Below are 27098 nucleotides of genomic sequence, written 5' to 3'. Positions count from 1 at the left end.
GATCTCACTGCCTTGTTAGAGGTAGGCAGTTCCCAACAGAGTGGTGGGGAATGGGGCACACCAGGGAATGTTCCAGAAATTCACTGGGTAGGGAGTGATTTGGGCTGTACCACCAATTGTCACAGTAGCACTTAGTGAGCAGAACAGGGATGCTGGACGCCTGCACCACAGAGATTATCCTGGGTGATGCCTGATGGCAAATGTCCTGCCCACACGCATAGGTGGGCATCTATGAGCAGTGTTCTGGGCCGAGAGCTATACACAGAGGCACGAATTTTTTTTGCATGGATTTAGCAAACACTGAATTTTCCAGGAATGCAACTCCAATATAAACTGAGGGAAAGCTGCCCTTTGTGTTATTCAAATTTTCCCAGGAGTTTTCTGGTATTTCGGAAAATACATCACTTATGGCCACACCAAATGGGTGCGTGTGTGGCTGCCACACTCATGATTTAAAGGCAAGTGGGCTGGGCACAGTGGCTCATGCCTGTAATTCCAGCACTATGGGAAGCCGAGGCAGGAGGATCAACTGAGGCCAGGAGTTCAAGACTGGCCTGGGCAACATGGCAAAATCCTGTCTGTACAAAAAAAAATTTTTTAATAAAAAATTATCAACGGGCAGCAAGTGGTGAGAAAAAATAAAAATAATTTTAAAAAACAAAAAATTAGCCAGGCATGATGGTGTACATCTGTAATCCCAGCTGCTCAAGAGGTTGAGGCAGGAGGATCGCTTGAGCCAAGAGTTCAAGACCAGCATTGGCAACATAGCGAGACATTGTCTCTACTAAAATTCAAAAAAATTAGCTGGGCGTGGTGGTACCTGCCTGCAGTCCCAGCTACTTGGGGGACTGAGACAGGAGAATCACTTGAGCCTGGGAAGTCAAAGCTGCAGTGAGCCCTGATCATGCCACTGCACTCCAGCCTGGGCGACAGAGCAAGACTCCATCCCCAAAAATAAAAAATTAAAATATGGATATGGATAGATTGTATTATTTATGAATTCCACTGTATGTTTTTTGCTACCCTCACCAGACTCAGGGGTGGGCAGGCTAGCAGGGATTGGTACAGCTCATCACTGTTTCCCCAGCCCCTAACCTGGGCCTCAGCAAGCATCTGCCGGATGCATACATCAACCCAGAAATGACTTCCTCCTGTATAAAGAGGTAGGGTTTGATTTAACCTTAGAGGGAGGAAGAGGTTATGAGGCACACAACTGGAGGAAAGAGCAGGAGATGGGAGAGGATATGGTGCATCTGGGAACAGGACACAGGTCCCTCCTGGCAGGGGCAGGGAGCTCATGCAGGAAACAGGGGCCAGGCAAGGGAGGTGCTGAGCTGAGACCAGAGGGGCTAAGAGGTGCAGGGCCCTGTGTCTGAGCCCACAGGTCCCGGGGATTGTCAGCCACTTGGTCTCCACATGGCCCACCAGCCCCTTCGGCCCCTAGTCCAGACAGGAGAAAAGGCGGAAAGGGACAGGTACAGCCCCTAGAGCAGGGGTCTCAAGCTTTTCCGACCTCGACTCACCCAAGAAATAAAACTTAGATCATCACTGCTTAAAACAGCATGGGGACTCCCTGCCCCTGGTCTTGGTGCCAGGCTCCAGGTCCGACAGGGCTGAGAACCATGGTGACCATCTATGGTGATAGAAAGCAACTAAAACAACGGAATTTTTTAAATGTGTGTTATGCTAAGACTTAAAGAATCGACAAGATGGTGAAGAATTACCCAACCAAAAGAGAAGACAGAAAGGAAAACAAAAGAGATATAGAAACACCCAGCTACTTTTGCCTTGAGGCGACTTCCTGATTCCCAACAGCATGGACTTTTATTTTGACAGCTTCTTCAGATGGAAGTATCAGAGGTCCACGCCCAGGCCCACAGAAGGTGAGGGGTCAACAGGAGATCGGGACCCTAAAGGGATACCGTCTCAGACAAGGGCTGAACTCACAGTAGAACAGCTCCTACCAGGAGCTAAAGATACCAGTTGGAATCCCCCAGATGGTTCAAGAAACCCCAAACTTGAGCTGGGCTTCAAGAGGGCTCGAACTGGTGAGACCCCCAGGAGTCTGGCAGAAGGAACAGCAGGGCCTTCCTGGAGGAAGGTACCTTCATCCTAGACTCAAACCAGACTTTTCAAATGCAATAACCAGTATATGCTCAAAGAAAAGCAGGAATCCTTGGGAACCAGACACCACGGGGAGAACAAGCCCACAAAATAGACGCTAAAAACAGACACGCGCAGAGACTTCAGACGCAGACAGCACCTGTAAAACAGATATGTCTTCTCTGCTTCAATCAATAAAAAAAAAGCTTCAAGATCCCTGCAGAGAACAGAAAACGATTAAAAAAAAAAAAAAATGACACGGCAGAAGAAAAAAGAACCAAGTAGAACTTCTAGAAATAAAAAAAGCTTCAATAACCAAAATTTAAAACTCACCGGACATATTTAACCAGAGAATAGCCAGAGTTGAAGAAAGAATTAATGAAACCCCAACAGCCCTTATAGGGTGGATGCATTTCAATTCTATCCTATCCATTTCTGTCAATGATGGCTGAACCCATTCAAGTGACTTCACAGCCCACTAGCGGGTCTGCATGACAAACACTGCCCCGAAGCATCCCCAGGAGAGCAATGAAGTCAGAAAAGAGCCCTCCCAGCTCCTGACTCCTCCGTATCTTTCTTGGAAACTTAATACCTGGAACTTGTGAGATTCAACTTTTTCTCTCACACCGATCCTCCCTCGGAGCCTTGCCCTCACATGCATGTGCCAGAAGATGCCAAGTGAATGAATAAACAAGTGGGTAGACTCGGGGCCCGTCGCCATACACATCCCATGCTTCTACTGCACTGTGCTCCTTGCCCAAAGGCAAGCCTGTCAGAACCCCAGAAGGGGCCTGAGCCTTCCTTGTCACTAAACCACAGGGCTGAAGGGCAGAGAGAAGGACAGGTAGCCAAGAGATTGGGCCCACACAGGAGTTGCAGTTTCAAAGGCCATGAGAAAAGGTGGAGGGTCCAGGGAGGTTTCCTTGTAAGGACTGTTGTGTTCCGGGGTGTGTACCTGTGGATGAAGAGGCACAGGGCTGGTGAGGCTATTCATTTATTAAATAAGGTCAGTCAACATTCACCCAAAACTGACTAAGGTGCCTACCACTCCAAATGCCCACTGCCACTGCATACCATCATTCCAGGGCAAGGGGGATAGCTTTAAAATATACAAACTCCCAGGCCCTCCACAGATCTTGGCAGGTCTGGTGTGAGGTCTAGGAATATGCATTTTTAATGGCACCTCTCCCCTACCCCTTTTCTACCCCAGATGGTTCTGTTGCTCAATCAAGCACCAGAGTAGAGGATCCAAGTCAAGGACAGAGAGCAAAGCAAGTTATACAGTCACGGTAATGTACAAGCTCTGCATGAAATAATGCCTGTATCTGCTTCCAATTGTCTTCAATGTTTAGACTCAACCTATAAAACAAAACATCCAAGATGTCACTGTGGTTACAGAAGATAATGGAAGGGTTATTCAGTCTTGATGACTTAAAAATAAAAATAGGCTAGGCGTGGTGGCTCACACCTATAATCCCAGCACTTTGGGAGGCAGAGGCGGGCAGGTCACCTGAGGTCAGGAGTTTGAGACCAGCCTGACCAACATGGAGAAACCTCCTCTCTACCAAAATTACAAAATTAGCCGGCCATGGTAGCAGGTGCCTGTAAGCCCAGCTACTTGGGAGGCTGGAGAATCGCTTGAACCCGGGAGGCAGAGGTTGCAGTGAGCCAAGATCGCACCACTGCACTCCAGCCTAGGCAACAAGAGCGAAACTCCATCTCAAAACAAAATAAAAATAAAAATAAAAATACATGTGGCATAGGCCGGGCGCAGTGGCTCACACCTGTAATCCCAGCACTTTGGGAGGCCAAGGCGGGTGGATCATGAAGTCAGGAGTTCAAGACCAGCCTGGCCAAGATGGTGAAACCCCGTCTCTACTAAAAATACAAAAAACATTAGCCGGGCGTGATGGCGCAAGCCGATAATCCCAGCTACTCAGGAGGCTGAGGCAGAGAACTGCTTGAACCTGGGAGGCGGGGATTGCAGTGAGCCAAGATTGCGCCACTGCACTCCAGCATGGGCGACAGAGACTCCATCTTGGAAAAAAAAAAAAAATAGACGTGGCAGCCTGGGCGTGGTGGCTCACACCTGTAATCGCAGTACTTCGGAAGGCCAAGGCAAGAGGATCACTTGAGCCTAGGAGTTCAAGACCAGCCTGGGCAACTTGGTGAGACCCCCCCATTTCTACAAAAAGTTTTTAAAACTAGCCGATCTGCTGACACGCACCTGTGATCCCAACTACTTGGGAGGCTTGAGGCAGGAGGATCACTTGAGCCCTGGGGGTCCAGGCTGCAGTGAGCCATGATTGTGCCACTGCACTCCAGACCCCGTCTCAGAAAAGAAAAAAAGATACACATGGCAGTAGTGGGAGGGAGACATGGACAGAGTGCTTGGAGGAATTGACAGAATGAGGGGAAAAAAAGGGGGTACCTGAGACTCTCAGGTTTATAAAGGTGACCCTAGATAATCTACAGGCCACAGGATGCTGTTGAGAGGATGAGGGGGGCAGTGAAAGAGCAGGCCATGAGAGCTAAATTCTCATCTATCTTAGAAGGGCACCAACAGATACTCTAAAATTGGTAAATCAAGCAGTAGTGGCTGGGCACTGTGGCTCATGCCTGTAATCCTAATACTCTGGGAGACCAAGGCAAGAGGACAGCTTGAGCCCGAGAATTTGAGACCAGCCTGGGCAACACAGTGAGACTTTGTCTCTACAAAAAATTTAAAAATTAGCCAGGCGTGGCAGCACACACCTGTAATCCCAGCTGCTCAGGAGGCTGAGGTGGGAGGATGGCTTGAGCCTGGGAGGTCAAGGCTGCAGCGAGCCATGATTGTGCCACTGCACTCTAGCCTGGATGACAGAGCAAGACCCTGTCTCAAAAAAAAAAAAAAGAAAAAGAAAAGAAAAGAAAAAAGAAATAGCAGATTAATTATAACATTTGGAGACATGGGAGTAGCTAGCAGAAGAAACCATGAAAAGAGTTAAAAGGGGTTGCTCTCTCTTATTACATTGCTGGTGAGGGTGCAAAATGGTACAACAGCAGTGGGGAGCAAGAGCAAGTGGCAATCACAGAGCTCCCACACTCTGCCTCAGCAACCTCACTGCTGGGCCTGCATTTTCAGAGTGCACCTCCGCTTACATAAAATGACCACAGAAGAGGGTCTTTGCTGAAGCACCAACAGGAATAATAAAATACTTGAAACAGCCAAGAGTCCCTCAGGGGGACTGCTGAAACAAATTACAATAGAGCCACATAACTCTATGTGTGGAATGCTACGTAGCCACAAGAAAAAGAGAAATTCTGACAGATACTGCAACATGGATGAACCCTGAGGACATTATGCTAAGTGAAATAATCCAGTCACAAAAGGGCAAATACCATATGGTTCCACTTACATGAGGTACCAAGAGTAATCAAATTCATAGAAACAGAAAGTAGAATGGTAGTTGCAGGGGTTGCGGGGAGGAGGAAATGGAGAGTTATTGTTTAATGGGTATCGAGTTTCAGTTTTGCAAGATGAAAAAAGTTCTGTGGATGGACGGTGGTAATGGTTGCATAGCAATGAAAATGTACGGAATGCTGCTGAACTGTACGCTTAACGATGGTTAAGATGGTAAACTCCTTGTTATGTGAATCTTACCACAATTAAAAATAAGTGACTTTTGTCAGGCACAGTGGCTCACGCCTATAATCCCAATACTTTGGGAGGCTGAGGTGGGCAGATTGCTTGAGTCCAGGAGTTTGCTTATTTTCCAGCCTAGTCAACACAGTGAAACTCTCTGTCTCTACAAAAAATAAATAAATTAGCCAAGCATGGTGGCACGCACCTGTAGTCCCAGATGCTCTGGAAGGTGAGGCTGGATTGCTTGAGTCCAGGAGGTCAGGGTTGCAGTGAGCCATGGTGTCACTGCACTCTGACCTGGGCAACAAAGCAAGACCCTGTCTTAATAAATAAATAAATAAATAACTTTTTTAAATGTTTAAGACAAATTACTATGTAATTTGTAGGAGACTATTTTCTCATAGTTGTCCAGGATATGCAACTAAAATGAGTATTTTTTTTTTCATCTTTTTTTTTGAGACAGGATCTCACTATGTCACTCAGATTGGAAAACAGTGGTGCAATCACGGCTCACTGCAGACTTGACCTCCTGGCCTCATGCGATCCTCCCACCTCAGCCTCCTGTGTAGCTGAGACTACAGGAGTGTGCCACCACACCCAGCTAATTTTTGTATTTTTGTAGAGACGGGGTTTCGCCATGTTGCCCAGGCTGGTCTCAAACTCCTGGGCTCAAGCGATACACCTACCTGGGTGTCTCAAACTGCTGGGATTACAGGCATGAGCCACCACGCCTGGCTAAAGTGAATATAATTAATGAAAGAGAAAGAGAGGAAGTTTGAGCTTCTATATATTGAGAGAAAGATCTCCAGAAGGGTGTGTCTATGCAAGATTTATAAAGCAAAACCAGCAAAGAACAGAATAGTGTATATAGAATGCTATCTTCCTGTAAGAAAAGGGAAAATCTGGCTATATGTTTGTATTTGCAGAATGGAACACCGGAAGAGACATAAGAAATTAAAGACAGTGATGACCTAAAGGGGCAGTGGTGGGGGGGTGGGGGGAAGAGGGTGGGAGCAGACTCTCAGTGTGTGGTTTGTACGATGTTTTGATGTTTTAACTGAATGAACAAATTACCTAGTCAGATTTTCTTACATGGTTGTCCCTGGAGAAAGGGAAAGAAGGTTGAGTGAGGAGGGTAGAGTGGGGGACCAGGGTAGAGTGGGGGATCCTAGACCATGTATTTGTCTTACTTTTATAAAAAGGAAAAAAAGGAATGAGTACATTTTTGGCCGGGCGTGGTGGCTCACGCCTGTAATCCCAACACTTTGGGAGGCTGAGGCGGGTGGATCACGAGGTCAGGAGTTCGAGACCAGCCTGACCAATATAGTGAAACCCTGTCTCTACTAAAAATACAAAAATTAGCTGGGTGTGGTGGCGCGTATCTGTAGTCCCAGCTACTCAGGAGGCTGAGGCTGGAGAATCGCTTGAATCCAGGAGGTGGAGGTTGCAGTGAGCCAAGATCGTGCCATTGTATTCCAGCCTGGGTGACAGGGTGAGACTCCGTCTCAAAAAATGAAAAAAACAAACAAACAAAAAAGTACATTTTCAGTGACCAAAAAAACTTATGAAAAGATGCTCAGCCTCACTAGTAGTCAGAGAAATGCAAATTAAAACCACAGTAAGATGCCATTTCACACCCAGCAGGCTGGAAGAAATATAAGTGGGACAAGAACAAGTGTGGCAAGGAAGTGGGCAGAGCGAAGGGAGCTGCCTGCACAGTTGCCACAGGGTCACTTCTCATGCCATGGAGGTGCATCCCTCTCACCTAGTAATCCCCCTACTCAGAACATACCAGAGGAACCCGAGCACACGAGCCTAAGGAGGTTCACTGCAGTATCGCAGGCAATTGCCAAAAGCTGGAAATGAGTTGAAAGTCCATCAACAGGAGCAATGAAGGGATTCTGTTTATCACCCAGTGGAATGCAACATTGCAATTAAACACATGAACTACAGCTGTGTGTATCAACGCAGCTAAATCTCAAAACAGTACAGAATTTATTTTTATTTTAATTTGTTTGTTTGTTCTTTTGAGACAGTGTCTCCCTGTGTCACCCAAGCTGGAGTGCAGTGGCGGGATCTCGGCTCACTGCAACCTCTGCCTCCCGGGTTCAAGCAACTCTCCTGCCTCAGCCTCCTGAGTAGCTGGGATTACAGATGCCCACCACCACACCCAGCTAATTTTGTATTTTCAGTAGAGATGGGGGTTTCACGATGTTGGCCAGGCAGGTCTCGAACTCCTGACCTCAGGTGATCCACCTGCCTTGGGCTCCCAAAGTGCTGGGATTATAGGTGCGAGCCACTGTGCCCGGCCAGGAACCAGCATAGAATTTTAAAAATGCAAAAGGATTTGTCCAGAAGACTACCTTTAATATACGGGGTTTAAAAAATATAAAAACTCAGCCAGGTGGCAGTGGTTGACTCCTGTAATCCCAATACTTTGGGAGGCCAAGTTGCGTGGATCACCTGAGGTCAGGTGTTCAAGACCAGCCTGGCCAACATGGTGAAACCCCGTCTCTACTAAAAATAAAAAATTAGCTGGGTATGGTGGCAGGCGCCTATAATCGCAGCTACTTGGGAGGCTGAGGTGGAAGAATCACTTGAACTCGGGAGGAAGAGGTTGCAGTGAGCCAAGATCGCAACATTGCGCTCCAGCCTGGGTGACAGAGCGAGACTCAGTCTCAAAAAAAAAAAAAAAAAAAAAAAAATCAAAACAAAAACCCTATATTGTGCACAGTTACATCCCTATGCATCAACAGCAAAAGCATTAAAACAGACCCCTGGTCAAAGCGTTGTGTTAGGCATGAGTAAAAAATAAAAATAAAACAGGTCCTTGAATGATGCACACCAATTTCTGACAAGTGTTTACCTCTGGAGAAGGCAGGAAAGGAAGGGGAAGGGAGGAAGATGTAGGGGGCTTCGGCTACAGCTGTGTTAATTCTTTAAAAGTAAAACGATCTGGGCCAGGCACGGTGGCTCACGCCTGTAATCCCAGCACTTTGGAAGGCTGAGACGGGTGGATTGCCTTAGGTGAGGGGTTCAAGACCAGCCTGGACAACAAGGTGGAACCCCCATCTCTACTTAAAAAATAAATAAATAAAAAGATCTGAAATAAACGTAGCCAAAAGGATTTGACAAAGCTCAGCAGTGGGTGCATGGGGTGTGTGTTATTTTTCTCTTTCTTTTTTTTTCCCTGAGACAGAGTCTTGCTCTGTCACCCAGGCTGGAGTGCAGTGGCACGATCTCAGCTCACTGCAACATCTGCTTCTTGGGTTCAAGCAATTCTCCTGCCTCAGTTTACCAAGTAGCTGGGCTTACAGGCACGTACCACCATGCCCGGCTAATTTTTGTGCTCTTAGTAGAGACAGGGTTTCACCATGTTAGCCAGGCTGGTCTCGAACTCTGGACCTCATGACCAGCCTGCCTCGGCCTCCCAAGTGCTGGGATTACAGGCGTGAGTCACCATACCTGGCCCTATTTTTCTCTTTACTATTGTATAGACTTGAAATATGTCTTAATCACAATAACAGTAAACCGGGCTTGGAGCATGGACAGGTAGAGAGGAGGCGTAGGCTGAGGAAGGGGGCATCCAGTCATGCAAATGGAGAGCGGCCACCTCATCACTCTCCTCCCTGGCACCTGCCCCCACACACTTGGCTTGGGGGCACTCGGGCTGGGGGTGCAGGTTCTGAGCTTCCCTGAGGTAGAGTTGGAGACAGGGGCTACCCAGTCCCTTGCTCCAACAGGAGGAGGAAGAGAAGGAAAAAGGGCTACGAGAGGGAATGTGCCCCAGGCTCAGCCCAGTCAGCAGCTCGGGACTCACTGCAGCCACAGCCCAAAACCTTACAGCCAGGCAGAGTTCAAAGGCTGGCCTAGCGTGGGTGCCACACATACCAGGGCATCAGCAGCCTGGGCCTCCCAGGGCCTCGTCAGCTCTGGAAATAATTCCCTGAACATGTTGGGGCTTAGGGTGTCTTCGAAGGTGGCTGGAGCTGAAGCCACAAGCAAAGAGCCATGCAGGGGTTCCTTCCCAAGGTGGGAGTGGTGGGGGCTTCTCGAGCCCAGCCTCCAGGGTCAGCAAGTGAAAGGGGAGCTGGCAGGGAGTCGGGCAGGGAGCTGGGAGTCCCAGCAATGGCCAGGCTCACCCCAAGAAGTTGGGGGGCAGAACTTCTGGGAGTCTTCAGGACAAGGCCATTTCTGATGACCACCAGCCAACTTCTAAAACGCCTGCCATCACCCCACCCCCTTGCTGGGTCCCACCCTCACGGGCCAGTGGAAACAGTGAAAGCCAGGACTCCCGGCTTGCGGCCAAGCCCCATCTTTGTCTTTTCTGGGCTCCAGTGTCAAAACTGAAGAGACTATAGTCCATGTCTCTCATCCCACATTGTAATGCCCCAACTTGTACTCGCCAGCCACAGGGTGTACGGAGGCCTGGCTCTGTCCCAGAAGGTCAGCTCTACTCAGGTCCCAACAGGGCCATAGGGGGTCCAGAGGGGCCTCTACCCACCTCACCAAGACACCCAGGAACCAGGAGCTTGGGCAGAGAAGAGGGGGAAGGAGATGGGGTCTGAACCTTTCTCTTCCACATCATTTTGCTGGATGGACCTAGCGAGGCTATGGGACCACACCCAGGTATGGCGGGGGGAGCCCACTCACAGACTTTGGGAAAATGGAGAAGAGATGGAGGCCTGGGGGAGGAGGGAAGGGGAAGGCGTGATGAGGGTGGAGGAGGGCAAGAAGTCAAAGGAGTATTTGTTCTGCTAAGTGGCCTTGTTGTTGTCAAAAATTGGCCCCAAACTCTGTCCACTAGAAGCCTAGGGCAAGTCTTCCTCGGTCACACCCACCTCCCTGTCACCAGCCTGTCACACCACACAGCTGCCCACACACACCTCGACATACATGCAAACCTTCCCCTTCCAGTCCTGGCAGAGCCCACCCATGGGACCCTCACCTCTCTCTCTCTCTCTACGTCTCTCTCTCTCTATTGCTAAGTTCCTTCCAAGAACTAGACTAAATCCTGCTACTAGATGGCAATCCACCCTCCATTTGCAGCCTCAACGCCCTCCCATTTCTGACTCCAGGAGAGGCCCAGGCCTCCTATCTCTACCCATCCGTCCTTCAGGGAACTGGGATAGGAGAGGTCAGAGCTGTGCCTCCAAGTGAGCACATAAAACCCACAGAGCCTGGGCTCCACTGGGGGAATTCTGAGTGGGTCACAACAACAGGACATGGAGCAGCCAGGCCTGAGTGAGGGGCAGGGCAAGAGGATGCTGGGGAGGGGCCCCACGCATGCACTGATTCCTCAAATGTGCTCGGGGACCCACCATGTGGCAGACACTGCAGGTAAAACAGTAAACAACAACAACACAGAAATCCCTCCCCTGGTGGAACTGACATTCTAGTGGGGCAGAAAAATGGCAAACAAATAAATAAAATACAGTGAGCACGGCAGATTCACGCTACAGAGAAAAAGAAAGCAAGGAAGGGAGGTGGGGCCAGCGGTGTGATTTTGTATTGAATGGTCAGGGAGGGCCTCCCTGAAGATGTGAGACCTAAAGCCGCTGAGCATCTGGGCTGCGTGGATATTTGGAGAAGGAATGTTCAGAGCAGAGGGAACAGCAAAGATGCGGAGGCGGGAGTGTGTCTGGTGACTAGGAGGAATGGCAGGGAAGCTGGTGTGGTTGCAGGGAAGTGGGAGGGGGCAAGGGGGAGAGGATGAGGTGGAGAGGCAGCAGGGGCCAATGGTGTAGGGCAAAGGGGCCTTATGGTGGTGAGGCTCATCCACCAGCCAAAAGCCCCCATTCAGAGCCCTGTGATGGAAGCGGAACAGAATTGCAGATGGGGGGCCCCTCTGCAGGTTCCAAGTGATGGGCAAGGCCCCTGGCAGCCAGCCAGCCTAGGATGCCGCCAGATTGTCTTAAATCCCGCTCCCCCTCCAGCATCTCCCTCGAGGACAATCCCAGCTAAGCTCTCCCCAGAGGAGCAGCCACGTGGGCAGACTTGGTGGCAGCAGGCCCAGCGTGTTGCTGCCTGCTCCCACCATGCCCACCACACCCAGGACCTGTCTGTCTGACTGTCGGTCGGTCTCAGCCCTCACAGGTAAGCACAACAATAGCACCTCACTCTGGCTTGGCATAATGACAGCCAGGATATTGTTTAATCCCCACAAAGGTCCTCAGCCTGCTGCGTGGCCCGAGGAGCCCACTGACCACACAGGACAAGGCCCCATGAACAAAGTCACTTGCCTGAGGTGAATTCTCACCAACTTCCCACCAAGGGGCTTTGTTATTAGAGCCTCCTACAGGGCAGGACTCACACACAGGAGGGGGCTGAGGACACAGCCAGGGTCAGAAGAGTTCTGGGGTCCAAATCTCTTACCATACAGATGAGGAACTGAGGCACAGGGAAGGGCTGTCAGCAGGGTCTCCTAAAGCCTAAGACAATTCTCTTTTCCACCCATTCCCTTAGGAAACACCCAGTCACACAGACAAAGAAAGCCCTGCAGCTGTGGGGATTTTGAGGGGGAAGCAGAGAATGGGCCCCTGGCCAGAAGTGGGTGTGGCCCTGAGAAGTGGGGTGTGGCCCTGGAAAATGAAGGGAATGGCGTGTCTGTGCCAAGATGGCAGCAGTGCAAGCCAAGGGGGATTCCACCGACAGCAGAGTGAGGTCTGCAGGGCAGCGCCACATCTAATCCAGCCGCTGGGGCTGAATGCAGTTGAATAAATTCAGTCGTAGGTCCAGGACCCTGCAGCCTGGGAGGGGCGGGGGCCGAGGAAGCAGAGGTCTTACCTCGGAACTTCTTAGGAGGGTTGTCCAGGTCCCCGGCCGCAGGCTCCACCACACAGCGGTCATCCACCAGCCTGCGGGACAAGGCAGCTCGGTCAGCAGGAGAGAAGAGACCTGTCTCCCACAGTATCCCTCCCTTACAGCAGGGCATGCCAGGGCACCAGTGAGCCCCTAAAGTAATTCCTCCATTTCTAACAAGCTCCCCACCATCAAGTCATTCTTTCCTAGCATCACTGTTGAAAGGCAAGGTGTCTCTTGGGGGTGGGGAGAACCCCAGGAAGAGCACAGACGCACACCCAGCCCACCCCAACCCCCTGACTGGAGCTGCAGCTGTCCTGGGGGTCCTCTGCCACCAGTCAGGACTGTCACATGCTGCAAGTGTATCTTCTGTCCCAGCCCTGAGACACTGCTGCCCTGATGGGAATGGGCAGTGGGTGAAGGGGGCAGGAGAGGAGGAGAAAAACAAAAGCATAGAGGAGTGGAAGGGAGAGAGACAAAGAGAGTCAGAAAGATAAAAAGGATGAGAAACAGAAGCAGAGAGAGACCAGAGACAGACAGATGACAGAAGCATAGGAGACACCAAACTAGCGGCATGAGTCTTTAGGTCTCCAAGGAAGGATGATGAGTCTCACGCCTTCCCAGTCTCAGTCAGGCCTCATTTCATTGTCTCCTCTTTGGTTCACCCTAGGACAATTTCCCTCTTATAGCCATGCTGGCATTAATCTCGTATTTCTTGACGGCATTCATTTACTAATCCATCTATCCACCCATCCACTCATCCCTCCACCCATCCATCTACCCAGCCCCCCATCATCCATCTATTCATCCACCCACCCATGCACCCATCCATCCACCCATCCACCCATCTACCCATCCAGCCACCCTTCCTGCATTTAAAATTTGTCAATGCCACTCCAGCCTCTAAGATAAAGTGATGCTGCTCACCAACCGTGTCAAAGGCCAACTCTGTCTCAGCACCCCCATGCCTGTTACCTCTGAATTCTCACCAACTTCCCAGCAAGGGGCTCGTTTTTAGTGCCATTTTACTGAGAAGAAAATCAAATCTGAACATTAAATAACTTGCCTAAACTCACAGAGCTGATTTCAAAGCCCATGCTCCTTCTGTACCTCCCCTCCCTGGGTTGGTTAAGAAGGTCTTTTCTGTTTTCTTTTTCGAGACGGAGTCTCACTCTGTCGACCAGGCTGGAGTGCAGTAGCGTGATCTCGGCTCACTGCAACCTCTGCCCCCCGGGTTCAAGCGATTCTCCTGCCTCAGTCTAATGAGTAGCTGGGATTACAGGCACCCACCACCACGCCTGGCTAATTTTTGTATTTTTAGTAGAGACAGGGTTTCACCATCTCTTGGCCAGGCTGGTCTCAAACTCCTGACCTCATGATCCACCCGCCACAGCCTCCCAAGTGCTGGGATTACAGGTGTGAGCCACCACGCCCAGCTTAACAAGGTCTTTTGTGATCTGACCTCTACTTACTCCCTAGCTAGCCTCACTATTTCCTTGCCCCAACTCTACTAAACCTCCAGTTGAACCCAAGGTCCCTGGAGCTCTCATCTCTCCAGAGGCAGTCCTGGCAGCCAGCAATGCCTTAATATTCACTGCACCCTGGCCCCATGAAGCCACAGACCCAGCAAAACTCCATCCTTCCACCCTCAGCTCCGGTCTCCTACTCTGCAAAGCCTTCCTTGGCCAGTGCCTGTGGGCCTCCCTCCTTCATGTTCCGGCACCTGGTCCTGGCAGTGTCTCTCCCCACTTCTTGACTTGCTGTGTCTACGTGTGAGTTCCTTGAGAACGGAGCCCCTATGTGTTTTCTTTGGAATGATTAACACCTCGCACAATGCAGTATTATGATATAATAAGAAATATATATTTGGTCTTCATCCCGGTTCCTGGCTAGAGCTCCTAAAGCCCTTGTAACTTCCTAAGTGATAAGGGTAAGAAGAGTTACAACGTTGAGATTTTTGCATCCAGTTCCCGAAATAGATCGGAAGCAATAAAGATGAAATGGCATTTTGTTCATTCCAAGCCTCTTTCAACCACACCTGGTTTTATGTTAATGAGGTGACTTTTGGAAATCCCCTGAGGATGAGGCTCCCAGGGGAATAACCAGGTAACTTGAGGGTTCCCATTTTCAGCCCCACCCCCTCACGACCTCCTCCTGGAAGGAGAGAGCCGCTGAAGGTTAGGTTAACCACCAATGGCCAATGGTTTAATCAATCATGCCTATGTGGCCGGGCGCAGCGGCTCATGCCTGTAATCCCAGCACTTTGGGAGGCCGAGGCGGGTGGATCATGAAGTCAGGAGTCCAAGACCAGCCTGACCAACATGGTAAAACCCCATCTCTACTAAAAATACAAAAATTAGCTGGCCATGGTGGCACGTGCCTGTAATCCTAGCTACACAGGAGGCTGAGGCAGGAGAATCACTTGAACCCGGGAGGCAGAGGTTGCAGTGACCCGAAAACACGCCTGCACTTCAGCCTGGGCGAAAGAGCAAGACTCTGTCTCAACAAAAACAAAACAAAACAAAACAAAAAACATGCCTATGTAAGGCAGCCTCTGTAAAAACCCAAAAGAGGCCAGGCACCAGTGGCTCACACCTGTAATCCTAGCACTTTGGGAGGTCGAGGCAGGTTAGTCACCTGAGGTCAGGAGTTCGAGACCAACCTGGCCAACATGGCGAAACCCCGTCTCTACTAAAAATAAATAAATGAATAAATAAAAATTAGCTGGGTGTGGTGGTACACGCCTGTAACCCCAGCTACTCGGGAGGCTGAGGCAAGAGAATCACTTGAACCCGGGAGGCAGAGGTTGCAGCGAGCCGAGATCAAGCCAATGCACTCCAGCCTGGGCAACAGAGTAAAACTCCGTCTAAAAAAAAAAAAAAAAAATTAGCTGGGTACGGTGGCACACGCCTCTAACCCCAGCTACTCAGGAGGCTGATGCAGGAGAATTGCTTGAACCCGGGAGGCAGAGGTTGCAGTGAGCTGAGATGGAGCCACTGCACTCCAGCCTGGGCAACAGAGCAAAACTCCGTTAAAACAAACAAACAAACAAACAAAAAACCAGGTTCAGAGAGCTGGGCTGGTGAACACATGGGGGTACTGGGAGGGAGTCACCCCTGGAGAGAGCCTGGAAGCTCTGTATGTCCTGCTCCATATTAATCTCTTCCATCTGGTTGTCTTTCTGAGTTCTGTGAGCCATTCTAGCAAATTATTAAACATAAAGAGGAGGTTGTGGGAACCCCTGATTTACGGCTGTTTGGTCAGAAGCACCAGAGGCCCAGACTTGCGACTGGTGCCTGAGATGACATTAGTCTTGGGGGACTGAGCTTTCCACCTGTGGAATCTGACACTGACTCCAGGTAGATAGTGTCAGAATTGAATTGAACTGGAGGACATCCAGGTGGTATCCCCAGAGTCTGTCTCCTTTCCTCTCCCCGCCTCCAGCACCTGCTTAGTCCCTGGCCCTCTTCCCTTCTCCATCTGCACTCGCATCGTTGGGCATCCTGACCACACTCATGAACTTAAAAGCACCTCCAATACATTCACTGAGAACTCCCGCATTCACCTCTCACGAACTCCAGCCTCGGAGATCTAACTGCCTAGTCGACATCTCTACTTGGATATCCACAGGCATCGCAAACGCAGCCTATGCAAGCTGAGCTCCTGGCCTCCCACTGGAACATGCTCCTCCAGAGGTCCTCCCCATCTCAGTTGATGGCAACTCCATCCTTCCACCTGCTTGGTCCAAAAACCTTGGACCTTTCCTTGGCTCCTCCCTTCCACTCACACCTCACACCTAACCTGTCAGGAAATCCTGTGGGCTGCATCTTCAAAATACACAGTCAGGTACAGAATTGGACCTCTTCTTGTCACTTTCACCACCACATTGTCCAGGCTCCCACCAGCTCTCACCTGGATTTCAGTAACTACCTCCTCATTGGTCTCCTGGGTTCCCCCTTCACTCCCTTCAGTGTATTTCCCACACAGAAGCAGGGGGATCTCTTTAATTTTTTATTTTTTTGAGACGGAGTCTTACTCTGTCACCCAGGTTGGAGTGCAGTGGCGTGATCTTGGCTCACTGCAACCTCCGCCTCCAAGGTTCAAGCAGTTCTCCTGCCTCAGCTTCCCAAGTAGCTGGGATTACAGGCGCCTGCCACCATGCCCAGCAAATTTTTTTTTTTTTTCATAGAGACGGGGTTTCACCATCTTGGCCAGGCTGGTCTCGAACTCCTGACCTCAGATGATCCGCCTGCATCGGCCTCCCAAAGTGCTGGGATTTCAGGCATGAGCCACCGCACCCAGCCAGGGGATCCCTTTAAAAGGTAAGTCAAATCAGGCCAGCACTCCACTCAGAACCCTCCAGAAGCAACCATCTCAGAATAAAACCAAAGAACTTACATGGCCTGAAAGACCCACATGGTTCACCCCCTCACCTCTCTGATTGCATCTCCTCCCCATCCCCCTTCCCCTCACCCCTCTGCTCCAGCCCTGGAGCCCCCTCCAGGCTCCTCAAAGCCCTGAGGGGACTGGGCACTGGCTTTTTCCTGTGCCCAGAACACTCTACCTCCAGGATCCTCACCTCCTTCAGATCTGGGCTCAAACAAGCCTGTTCCCATGGAGACCCCCTCTCCCATTTTTATTAAAAATTGCAAACTGCTTCCTGCCACACTCGGTATGCCCCTCCCTGTGTAATTGTTATCCACAGCCTTTATCACCACCTGGATGGCAAGCTAGTTTACTTAGTTTACTATCCCTTACCCTGACCCCATGGAATGTAAGTTCTGTGAGGGCACAGACGTGTCTGTTTTGCTCCCTGCCGTATCCTCAGCACCCAGACCACTGCCTGGTGCAGAGAGGGCACACACAAAATGCATACCGAGTTAATTAATTCATTTTACTAGCTGTGCAGTAAAGTACACAAGAAGCAAAAGACAAGGTCCCTGCCTCAGGGAATTTAAAATCTCATTGGGAAGACAAATCACTTACTCAGAAGATAAATAAGAAAAAGAATATGTATTAGAGCCGACTGGTGGTACCAGCCCTGGGTTTTGTCCGAATTCAGGGAAGGGAGAGATCACTGCTTGGCCAATCAGAGAAGGTATGGGAGAAGCAGGAGCTGCTCAGAGCCTTGAATAATTCATAGAATTTCCTGTGAGATATTAGTGAATCAGATTTGCTGGTTGTCTCTTAGCAAAGCTCTGAAGGGAGGGGACACAGGATGGATGAATTTTGATGGTGAGAGGAAGAAAGCACTGACCAGGGGTGATGGAGCCACAGGGCAGCATCGAAGTTGTGCAGCTGAAGAGAGGCTGGCGGCAGTCCCTACCGCCTCCATCTTGACCAGCACACAGGGCCTTGTAGAGGGGGGAAGAGGAAGAGGCCGCAGAGTCCCCCTCCTCAGAGGGTCCCTGTCTGAGGAAAAAACCCATCCTAATCCCTGTCCCCTCCACGCCTCTCCTGGGAACTCCTTGTCTGGGTCACACATGCAGGAAAAACACGCAAATTCGGGGGCCAAAGTGTTTTTTCTCACCCCTCTGGGCAAGCCCACCTGGTCATTACGTGGATGTCCATCTGTCCAAGCCTGCGCTGGCACAGCTTCTGAGACACAGCTTCTGAAGCCCCACTTCTCCAACTCAGCCCCTCCCCATCCCAGGGCCCGGCAGTCCACAAAGCAAGGAGTGCAAACAGACGCCACTTAGAGAAGGGAGGGACCGGTCAGGAGGGAAGCACGGACTCCGGAGGGGAATTCAAACAAGGCTGGGAAGGAAAACATCCCAGATGTGCAGCTGAGCGACGAGAATTGTCTGTGGAAGGGACTGGAGCAGAGAAGCAAGCCCTGGGCAGGGCTATGGAAAGCAGGGCGGGACGGTCAGGAGTGAGGACTTGGGAAGCAGGAGATGGAACCTTGGGCATTTTCTCCTGGGTCCGCCAGGACCAGCAAAACAGGCATCATCTGGGAATGCTAGGCTCCTTTCTGTGTCCCCCAAGAACCTCCAAGGGGTGGCACCTTGCCACCTTGCCTTCCTTGTTTTATTCTCCAGCTAGTGTTTAGCGCAGCCCCCACCTGGTGTGTGTAAATAAAGAAGCTGGCCCTGGGCAGATGTTTGCAGGGTCCCACCGTGCCCCCAAGCGCCCCTCACCCGTGTCTCTGTGCAAACTCATTAGGCCTGAGGGATCCCATGAAGGTGATCTCCCGCGACAGCGGGGCGGGAGGGGACGGGAGGGAGCGTCGAGTGAAGTCATTAACAGATAAGCAAGAAAGCTCTTATCAGATGAGCTGTCGGGAGACCTGGGGCCAGAGGGAGGCCCGAGGGCCGGGACACAAGTTAGGTAAGTTTGGATGGAGAGGGACCTTCACCGGGCGAGGCCAAGACCTCTCCATCGCCGCGCGGTGGGGGCGCTTCTGGGTCCGCGCGGCGCGGGAGAGCTTCGCCCTGGCCCCGCCCCGCGCCCGCCCCGCCCCCCGGCGCTCTGGCCCCGCCCCCAGCCTGGCCCGGCCCGCGAGCTCCCGGCGCCTTGCCCCGGCCCCGCCCCCGCCCCCGCGGCGAAGCGAAACTCGCCGCCCCACGTGCAGCCTTCTCCCCCGACGCGCGGCAGCTGCCAAGGGAGGGCCAGCGCGGCCTCGCCCCGGCCTGCCTCCGACTGCGGGCCGCTGCCAGGACCCCGCGCCTCCGCCAGACGCGCCCGGGGGCGGGGCGGGTGATGTGCCTCTGCGCCCGCGCTTTCCTGCTTTCCCCGGCTCGTCTGCCCGCGTAGGGCGGCCCCAGGGGACCCCTCCCCACCTGCTGGCACCCACGTCGCTGGCCTTAGCGCCCCACCCTGACTCTTCCTTATGGCGGGCACCTGTGTTTATCAAACTAGCCGGACCACAGGTGCCCTGCTGAGTGCGCCCCTGGCGCTGAAACCTGAGCCCGCGCTCTACAGGGGAAAGTGGCCGTGTCGCTTCACCCCTCTCTCCCCAACGCCTCCCCACAAGGTCCCTCCACCCACAGGCCCCGGAGAAGGCCTGTTTCCACCCTCTACCAGCCCACCGATCTCACTGTCCAGACTCTACTAGGATGACACCCCATCCCACTCCTGCCATCTCAAGGCCAAGCTGAGGCTCCCGCGTGGTTCCCTGCCCACGCCCACCTACGCCCACCACCGACATCGCCCCTCATCTAGAGGCCGGTGGTACCCCAGCCAAGATCACAGAAAAGCTGCCCCTCCATCGGGCGACTCTATAGTTTATCAATCGTTTTTACATCCAGTATCTCATTGTGTTCTTACCACAGTCCAGTGTGAGACCCACAGAGTGGATGGAACCCCTGAGCCACACAGCTGGTCAGAGAATGGCACAGACACAACCCAGGTCTCCATCTACTCAACAAACCTCACTACGAGCCTACTATGTGCTGGGTGTGGTCCCCACCCTCCGGGATCTCCTGCGACCATGCTGAGTGCGGAGGACAGGAGCCCTGTCTACACCTGTGTGTCCCCTTCTCCCCTCCATTCAGGACCACCCCAGCAGAGGCTCAGGAGCCCAGAGGACAGTCCCTACAGTGCGCCTTCCATCCACTGGGAGGCACAAGACCAGTCTGAATAGCAGAAGGAGCCAGAGGGCTACAAGGAAAGGGTCCTGGCTGGAGGCCTGTGGGCAGGCAGGGCTGTTCTGGGCCCTCTGGAGAGGAGCTGGTTGACAGCTTGCTCTAGGGTTGGAGGAGTGCATAGTCCCTGAAATGTCCACGGGGTCTACACCCCAAGACCTTGATCTGAGGTAGGAGAGGAACACAGCTGCATCCCATTCTACCCCATTCCACCCAGTGTGGACTTTGAAATCCAGGTGGGCTCCATGGGAAAGGCAGCAGGGCGGGTCAGTGCTGTCTGGAAAGATTAGATAAGGAGGAGGAAGGGAGCTAAATAGAAGTGGGGCAGGTGACTGTCAAGGAGCCTGACTCAAAACCTGCACCTACCAGCTTGGCCACCATCAGAGCACCATGGGAGGGGGAATGACAGATTGGGAGAATGACAGACTGGGGAAATCCCCGCAGGACCGTGAACAACCCCCCTCCCCCATTCAGCTGTGGATGAGAAAACTGTCCCTGGGGCATGGAGGAGAAACTGATCAGCCCAGGTCACACAAGTTAACGAACAGCAAGTTCCAGATCCCAGGTCTTCTGGCTCCCAGCCCCAGACACTGGCGGTGGGCGGAGGATTACCCGGTGCGAGGCAAGAAATTGAAGGCACAAACTGTTTCAGTATAATAAGGAAAAGAGTTAGAATAAGAATAGTCATAAGACAAATTAGATATAGAGATGATCATGGACAATTAGCAATCATTATTATAAACATTATTAATCTTCAGCTTTTAATATTACTCTTTGTTGCATTACTAATACAACCTAGGAATAACCAGCGGGTATAGGGTCAGGTGCTGAAGGGACATTGTGAGAAGTGACCTAGAAGGCAAGAGGTGAGCCTTCTGTCACGTCTGCATAAGGGCCGCTTGAGGGCTCCTTGGTCAAGCAGTAACGCCAGTGTCTGGGAAGGCACCCGTTACTTAGCAGACCATGAAAGGGAGTCTCCTTTCTTTGGAGGAGTCAGGGAACACTCTGCTCCACCAGCTTCTTGTGGAAGGCTGGATATTATCCAAGTCTGCCCGCAGTCATCCAGAGGCCTAAACCCCTCCCTGTGGTGCTGTGCTTCAGTGGTCACACTCCTTGTCCACTTTCATGCTCCTCCCGTACTCCTGGTTCCTCTTTGAAGATCGTAGTAGATAGCAGTAGAAGGAATAGTGAAAGTCTTAAAGTCTTTAATCTTTCTTGTAAGTGCAGAGAAGAAAACGCTGACATATGCTGCCTTCCCTCTCTGCTTCAGCTACCTAAAAGGGAAGGGCCTCCTATCCTGTAATCACATGACTTGCTTCACCTTGTCAATCACTCAGAAGATTCACCCTCCTTACCCTGCCCCCTTGTCTTGGATACAATAAATAGCAGCGAGCCCAGTCGTTCGGGGCCACTACTGGTCTCCGCGTCTTGATGGTAGTGGTCCCCCGAGTCCAGCTGTTTTCTCTTTATCTCTTTGTCTTGTTCCTTTATTACAGTCTCTCGTCTCTGCACACACGGGGAGAACACTGGCTAAGCCCCGTAGGGCTGGACTCTACAACTGGCCACCACTCCACAGATGCAGGCCAGCCCCAAGGACGCCACTCCAACAGCAGGCACTGTCAGAACACTGGGATGGGCTGGTGGTGGGTGGAAAGCCTGGGGAGGCCCTTTCTCCAGATAGCCAAAGTCACACCTTCTAGGCGGAATGTTAAGAGAGGAACCCGGATTCACTGGTTGGGGTTTCTGGCTCATCAGAGAAAAGAAATTAACTCCTGCATCCCTGCAAAAGCAACCATTTCCTTTGCCTCTACATATCTTTACCAAGAATTCACCCTGTGCCAACAAGGGGCCAGGCAGTATATGGAATATATGGAATTTAAAAACAAGTACAGCTAAAGCCTTCAGAAAGCTTAAAGTCTAGAAAGGACAATAAGCCACACACGCAGAGAACCCCAACAATAGTCTCTCCAGGAAGAATGGAGATAGCAAGAACAACTAAACTTGGCCCAGTAGAAAGGAAGGTGGAGGCCAGTGTCCCAGCCTGCCTCTGCCACAGGCCTGGGTTTCTGGCTGTCAGCGTCAGGCAGGCTCTCTGACAAGTCCTGGGGTCTCTACAGCGGTGCTGGGTGCATGGGAGGACATATCAGTAAGGCCAAGGAGAAGAAAGACAGGGATCAGGAGACCAAAGGGAAAGCTGGGAAGAGAGGGAGAAAAGGTGCAACCATGGGCCGCCAGCCAGCCCTTGCCTCATATATTTGGCCTGCCAACCCCAGGCTTGTCTCCCACTCTCCATAACCCAGAACTGGATTCTCAGTCTTTCTCACTTGACAGAGTAACTGAGGCTGTAGGACCCTCAGCAGGGCAGACCTTCAGGCCAGCTCGCCCTGCCTCCAAACCTCTGCAGAGCTCACTGGGACACAAAGCAACAAAGGCAGCTCTGACAAATCAATCCAGAAAGTGAAGCAGCCTACACCACAACCCCGCCTTGCCAGAAAATCGGTGTTCATGGTGGAAAAGGAGATGGGGGCAGGGCGCTGTTTTAGATTAAAGGAAACTGAAGAGGCATAAGAAAATGTAACATGAGGACCTTGACAGGATCTCCGTGGGTTTTTTTTTTTTTAGACGGAGTCGTCTCGCTCTGTTGCCAGGCTGGAGTGCAGTGGTGCGATCTCGGCTCACTGAAGCTTCTCCCTTCTGAGTTCTAGTGATTCCTGCCTCAGCCTCCAGAGTAGCTGGGATTACCAGTGCCAGCCACCACACCCGGCTAATTTTTGTATTTTTAGTAGAGACGGGTTTCACCATGTTGGGCAGGCTGGTCTTGAACTCCTGACCTCAGGTGATCCACCCGCCTCAGCCTCCCAAAGTGTTGGGATTACACGCGTGAGCCACCACGCCGGGCCTGACCATTGGTTTCTTTAAATCAGGATCCTAGGCCGGGTGCAGTGTAATCCCATGCCTGTAATCCCAGCTCTTTGGGAGGCCGAGGCAGGCTGAACACGAGGTCAAGAAATCGAGACCATCCTGGCCAACATGGTGAAACTCCGTCTCTACTAAAAATACAAGAATTAGCTGGGCATGGTGGTGCGTGCCTGTGGTCTCAGCTTCCGCCTGAGCTCAGGAGTTCAAGGTTACAGTGAACTCTGATCATACCACTAAGGACAATGGGCACATCTGACTATGGATTGGGTCCTGAATGCTATTAGGAAACTATTTTTTTTTTTTTTTTTTTTTTTTTTGAGACGGAGTCTCGCTCTGTTGCCCAGGCGGGAGTGCAGTGGCGCCATCTCGGCTCACTGCAAGCTCCACCTCACGGGTTCACGCCATTCTCCTGCCTCAGCCTCCCAAGTAGCTGGGACTACAGGCGCCCACCACCTTGTCCGGCTAGTTTTTTGTATTTTTAGTAGAGACGAGGTTTCACTGTGTGAGCCGGGATGGAATGGTCTCGATCTCCTGACCTCGTGATCCGCCCGCCTCGGCCTCCCAAAGTGCTGGGATTACAGGCGTGAGCCACCGCGCCCGGCGGAAACTATTAATTCATGTGATCACAGCACTGTAGTTACATAGGAATGTATAATAAAATATTTAGAAGTGAAAAAGATGCAATGTATGTAATTTATCATAAAATACTTCAGCAGAAAATACATGTATCAAATGTGACCACTGTAAACAATGATTAAGTCTAGGTGGTAAGCAAATTAGTGTTCTAAATGGTTCTCGCTACTTTTCCTGAATTATATTTATGCCTCAGGCTGTGAGAGCATACGTAAAGGCCATAGCCACCATAAGTAAGTGACCTGTAAAGTCTACCCACTGCCATGATCATCATCATCATCTTTGAGACAGACTTAATTCTCCCTCCCATTACCTATATCACCCCCATCATCTATTTCTAGACTCATGCTGGAGAAAGGGCTCTCCTGCACTGTGCAGGAAGGGCTAATGGCTGGCTGGCTGAGTGACGGGAAGAGCAATTTGTTAACCAAATATGCACAGGTGTCTGCCTCAAGCACCTGCAGCTGCTCCTGGACTGAGATTTGTGTTCACAACCCCTTCTGGCTCTGCCCACCTGCTGGCCAAAAAAACATACCACTCTGATCATTTTACTTCCTCACTGAAGCCTCTGCAGTGAGTTTCTCCTGACTGCCTCCCCAAGTGGAAATCCCTCTGTAATGTGGCTCCACCCAGTTCCATCCCCAGCCCACACCCTGGACTCACTGTGTTGTGAACGCCCAGCCTTATTTCTGCACCCACAATTTTTCTCACAGTCCCTAGCCTGAAAGGCCCTGTAACCTTCTCTCCTCAGTCCCCTGCCGCGTGACTCCAAGCTCTCTAAGCCAGGAGTCCTGACTGCAGGGAATTGTGACTGCAGGTACAAATGCTGGGTGCCGTTGGCACCTTTCGCATGTCCAGCCTGACATACCCAAGGGGCTCAGAGCTCACATTCAGAGGCCTGTGATGAACTTAGTAGAGATCTGGGTTCTGCTTTCCTCCTTTCCCAACCCCAGGTTTCCTCCCCTCCACTCACACAGTCCTCACTCCTAGAGAGGGGTGCCCCAGCCCCACATGGGGTGAAGTCTAGAGAGCAGGGCTGGGGGTGGACACGCAGGGACCCAGACATGTGTGCAGAGGTCATCCAAACCCAGAAACCTCCCCACAAGTTGAAAGCAGAAAGCTGGTATGGCCCCACCTAAAACTCAGCATATGTCCCCACCCCCAACCCAAGCCACTGCCCCAATGGGCCAAGCTAGGGAGGGGATGTGGGGTCAGGAATGTAGGGCAGGGCAGAGTGTGAGCAAGTGGCTCCAGCAGGATTCTCTCAGGCAGGCAGGATTCAGGCCAAGGAGCTGGATGCAGCCTGAGGATCTGGAGTCCCAAGGTGGACGTGTGGCACTGGTTCCAGGCTGAGCCAACCCTGCGCCACCCCCTCATCCCTTCTCCATCACATCCTCGCACTGCCTGGGAAGTGCCTGACACCTAATCTTAAGGGCAGAGGCTGGTCTTACTCCCCACATGCTAGTGCAACACTCACACATGACATGAATCGGGTCTGACCCTCTGTGGCACCGAGTTCTGTTCCCATACCCCTCCACCACTACAGAAACACAAAAAGTTAGGGAGCCTAAGAGTTAAAGGTAGGCCGGGCGCGGTGGCTCACGCCTGTAATCCCTGCACTTTGGGAGGCTGAGGCGGGCGGATCACGACGGCAGGAGATCGAGACCATCCTGGCTAACACGGTGAAACCCCGTCTCTACTAAAATACAAAAAATTAGCCGGGCGCGGTGGCGGGCGCCTGTAGTCCCAGCTACTCGGGAGGCTGAGGCAGGAGAATGGCATGAACCCGGGAGGCGGAGCTTGCAGTGAGCCGAGATGGTGCCACTGCACCCCAGCCTGGGCAACAAAGTGAAGACTCCGCCTCAAAAAAAAAAAAAAAAAAAGAGTTAAAGGTGTACCCTGTCTTTGATCTCCATTTCTGGAAACGTATTACCTGAGAGGATAACTATAACTAGACAAGTGTTCAGGCATGTATGCACTAGGATGTTCAGGGCAAATTGTTCTTAACAGCAAAAATTTACAAACAGCCTGAATGCTGAATAGTACTAGAGCTGCTTAAATAAATTACGGTACAGCATACCATGGCTGTGCAGCCATAACAATGGTGTGTTGGCATGGGAAAATACAGCTCACTCTACATATATCCAAAAAAGGACGGGGTACGAAGCCATACGTGCAGTTTGATACTGTTTGTAAACGTTCATTTATGAATATAAAAGGCTAGAAGGTCACAGAGAATGTTCATGTAAGCCATAGTGGTATGACAGATCATTTTTTTGAGTTTTTCACATTTTCTCCAAAGAATGTATATATTTTTTTAATCTGAAAAATACATATATTTTCAAAAACTGAGTTGCATGGATTAGGCTAAGACCAAGACTCTGCCTTGGGGTACAGAACAGAAGTCTAACATCTCATTCCAGTGAAATCACAATTAAATGAAAGCCAAGCCGGGCGCAGTGGCTCATGCCTGTAATCCCAGCACTTTGGGAGGCCAAGGCAGGCGGATCACCTGAGGTCAGGAGTTCCAGACCAGCTTGACCAACATGGAGAAACCCCGTCTCTACTAAAAATACAAAAAAATTAGCCAGGTGTGGTGGCGCATGCCTGTAATCCCAGCTACTCAGGAGGCTGAGGAGGGAGAATCGTTTGAACCCGGGAGGCGGAGGTTGTGGTGAGCTGTGATTGTGCCATTGCACTCTAGCCTGGACAACAAGAGTAAAACTCTCTCCAAAAAAAAAAGAAAAGAAAGCCAAGGCAGGTCTGAAATCCACCCAGGGAATGCTGTCAGCAAGGGAAGGGCAGTCCCCCACTCCTGGAATTACATGTGTCTCAGAGACTTAAGGCTCAAAGGGCCCCACTGCACAGAATGGAACAAGCTGGACCTGTGCCTTGATTACCACTGATTCTCCAGTGCCTAAAACAGTGCCTTGCCTAGCACATGGTAGATGCTTAATAAATGTTTGTTGAATGACATTATGAAGTCTGATGAGGGCAAAGAGATGGGCCTTCTGGGCTGAAGGGCAGGTAGACCTAGCAGGCAGGCTTCCTCACAGCCTGTCAGCCTGGGAGGGCCCCCAGATCAGGGATCCAGGCCCTAGGTACTTATTAAAACCACCTGGAGAACTTTTTAAAACTCCAACACCCAGACCCCAGCCCTAGAGATGGTGATTCAATTGTTCTGGTATGGGACTTGGGAGCTGAAACTGTTTTTTTTTTTTAATCCCCAGGCGATTCTCAGGTACACGCAGAGCCCCTTAGAGGATAATGCAGGCCAACAGAAACTCACTCTGAGAAGGCAGGGCCTTGTTCAAAACACCCAGCAATGGCCAGGCACGGCGGCTCATGACTGTAATCCCAGCACTTTGGGAGGCCGAGGAGAGAGGATCACTTGAGCCCAGAAGTTTGAGATTAGCTTGGGCAGCAGAGGG

At 51.3% G+C, this 27098-nt stretch overlaps 1 protein-coding gene across 4 annotated transcripts in view; it reads right to left on the bottom strand.

Annotated features, from left to right (window-relative positions):
* The window catches only part of ITPR3 (inositol 1,4,5-trisphosphate receptor type 3), a 75880-nt gene that overhangs the window by 42666 nt on the left and 6116 nt on the right, over positions 1–27098 (bottom strand). For 3 of the 4 annotated variants that reach the window (XR_004184265.1, XM_031667048.1, XM_003897461.5), the window contains exon 3: positions 12515–12585. Coding sequence is in view for 2 of the 4 variants with exons in the window: in XM_031667048.1 (XP_031522908.1) it covers positions 12515–12585 (71 nt within the window). In the remaining 2 variants the exon portion in view is untranslated. Of the gene's footprint in view, positions 1–1523; positions 1634–12514; positions 12586–27098 lie in introns of those variants that run through there. The other variant, XM_031667049.1, reaches the window with a different exon arrangement.

Source organism: Papio anubis, chromosome 6, assembly GCF_008728515.1.
Source record: "Papio anubis isolate 15944 chromosome 6, Panubis1.0, whole genome shotgun sequence".
NCBI classification, from domain to species: Eukaryota; Metazoa; Chordata; class Mammalia; order Primates; family Cercopithecidae; genus Papio; species Papio anubis.
The sequence above is the reverse complement of the archived record's forward strand: the minus strand, read 5'-3'. Positions and strand labels throughout refer to the sequence as shown.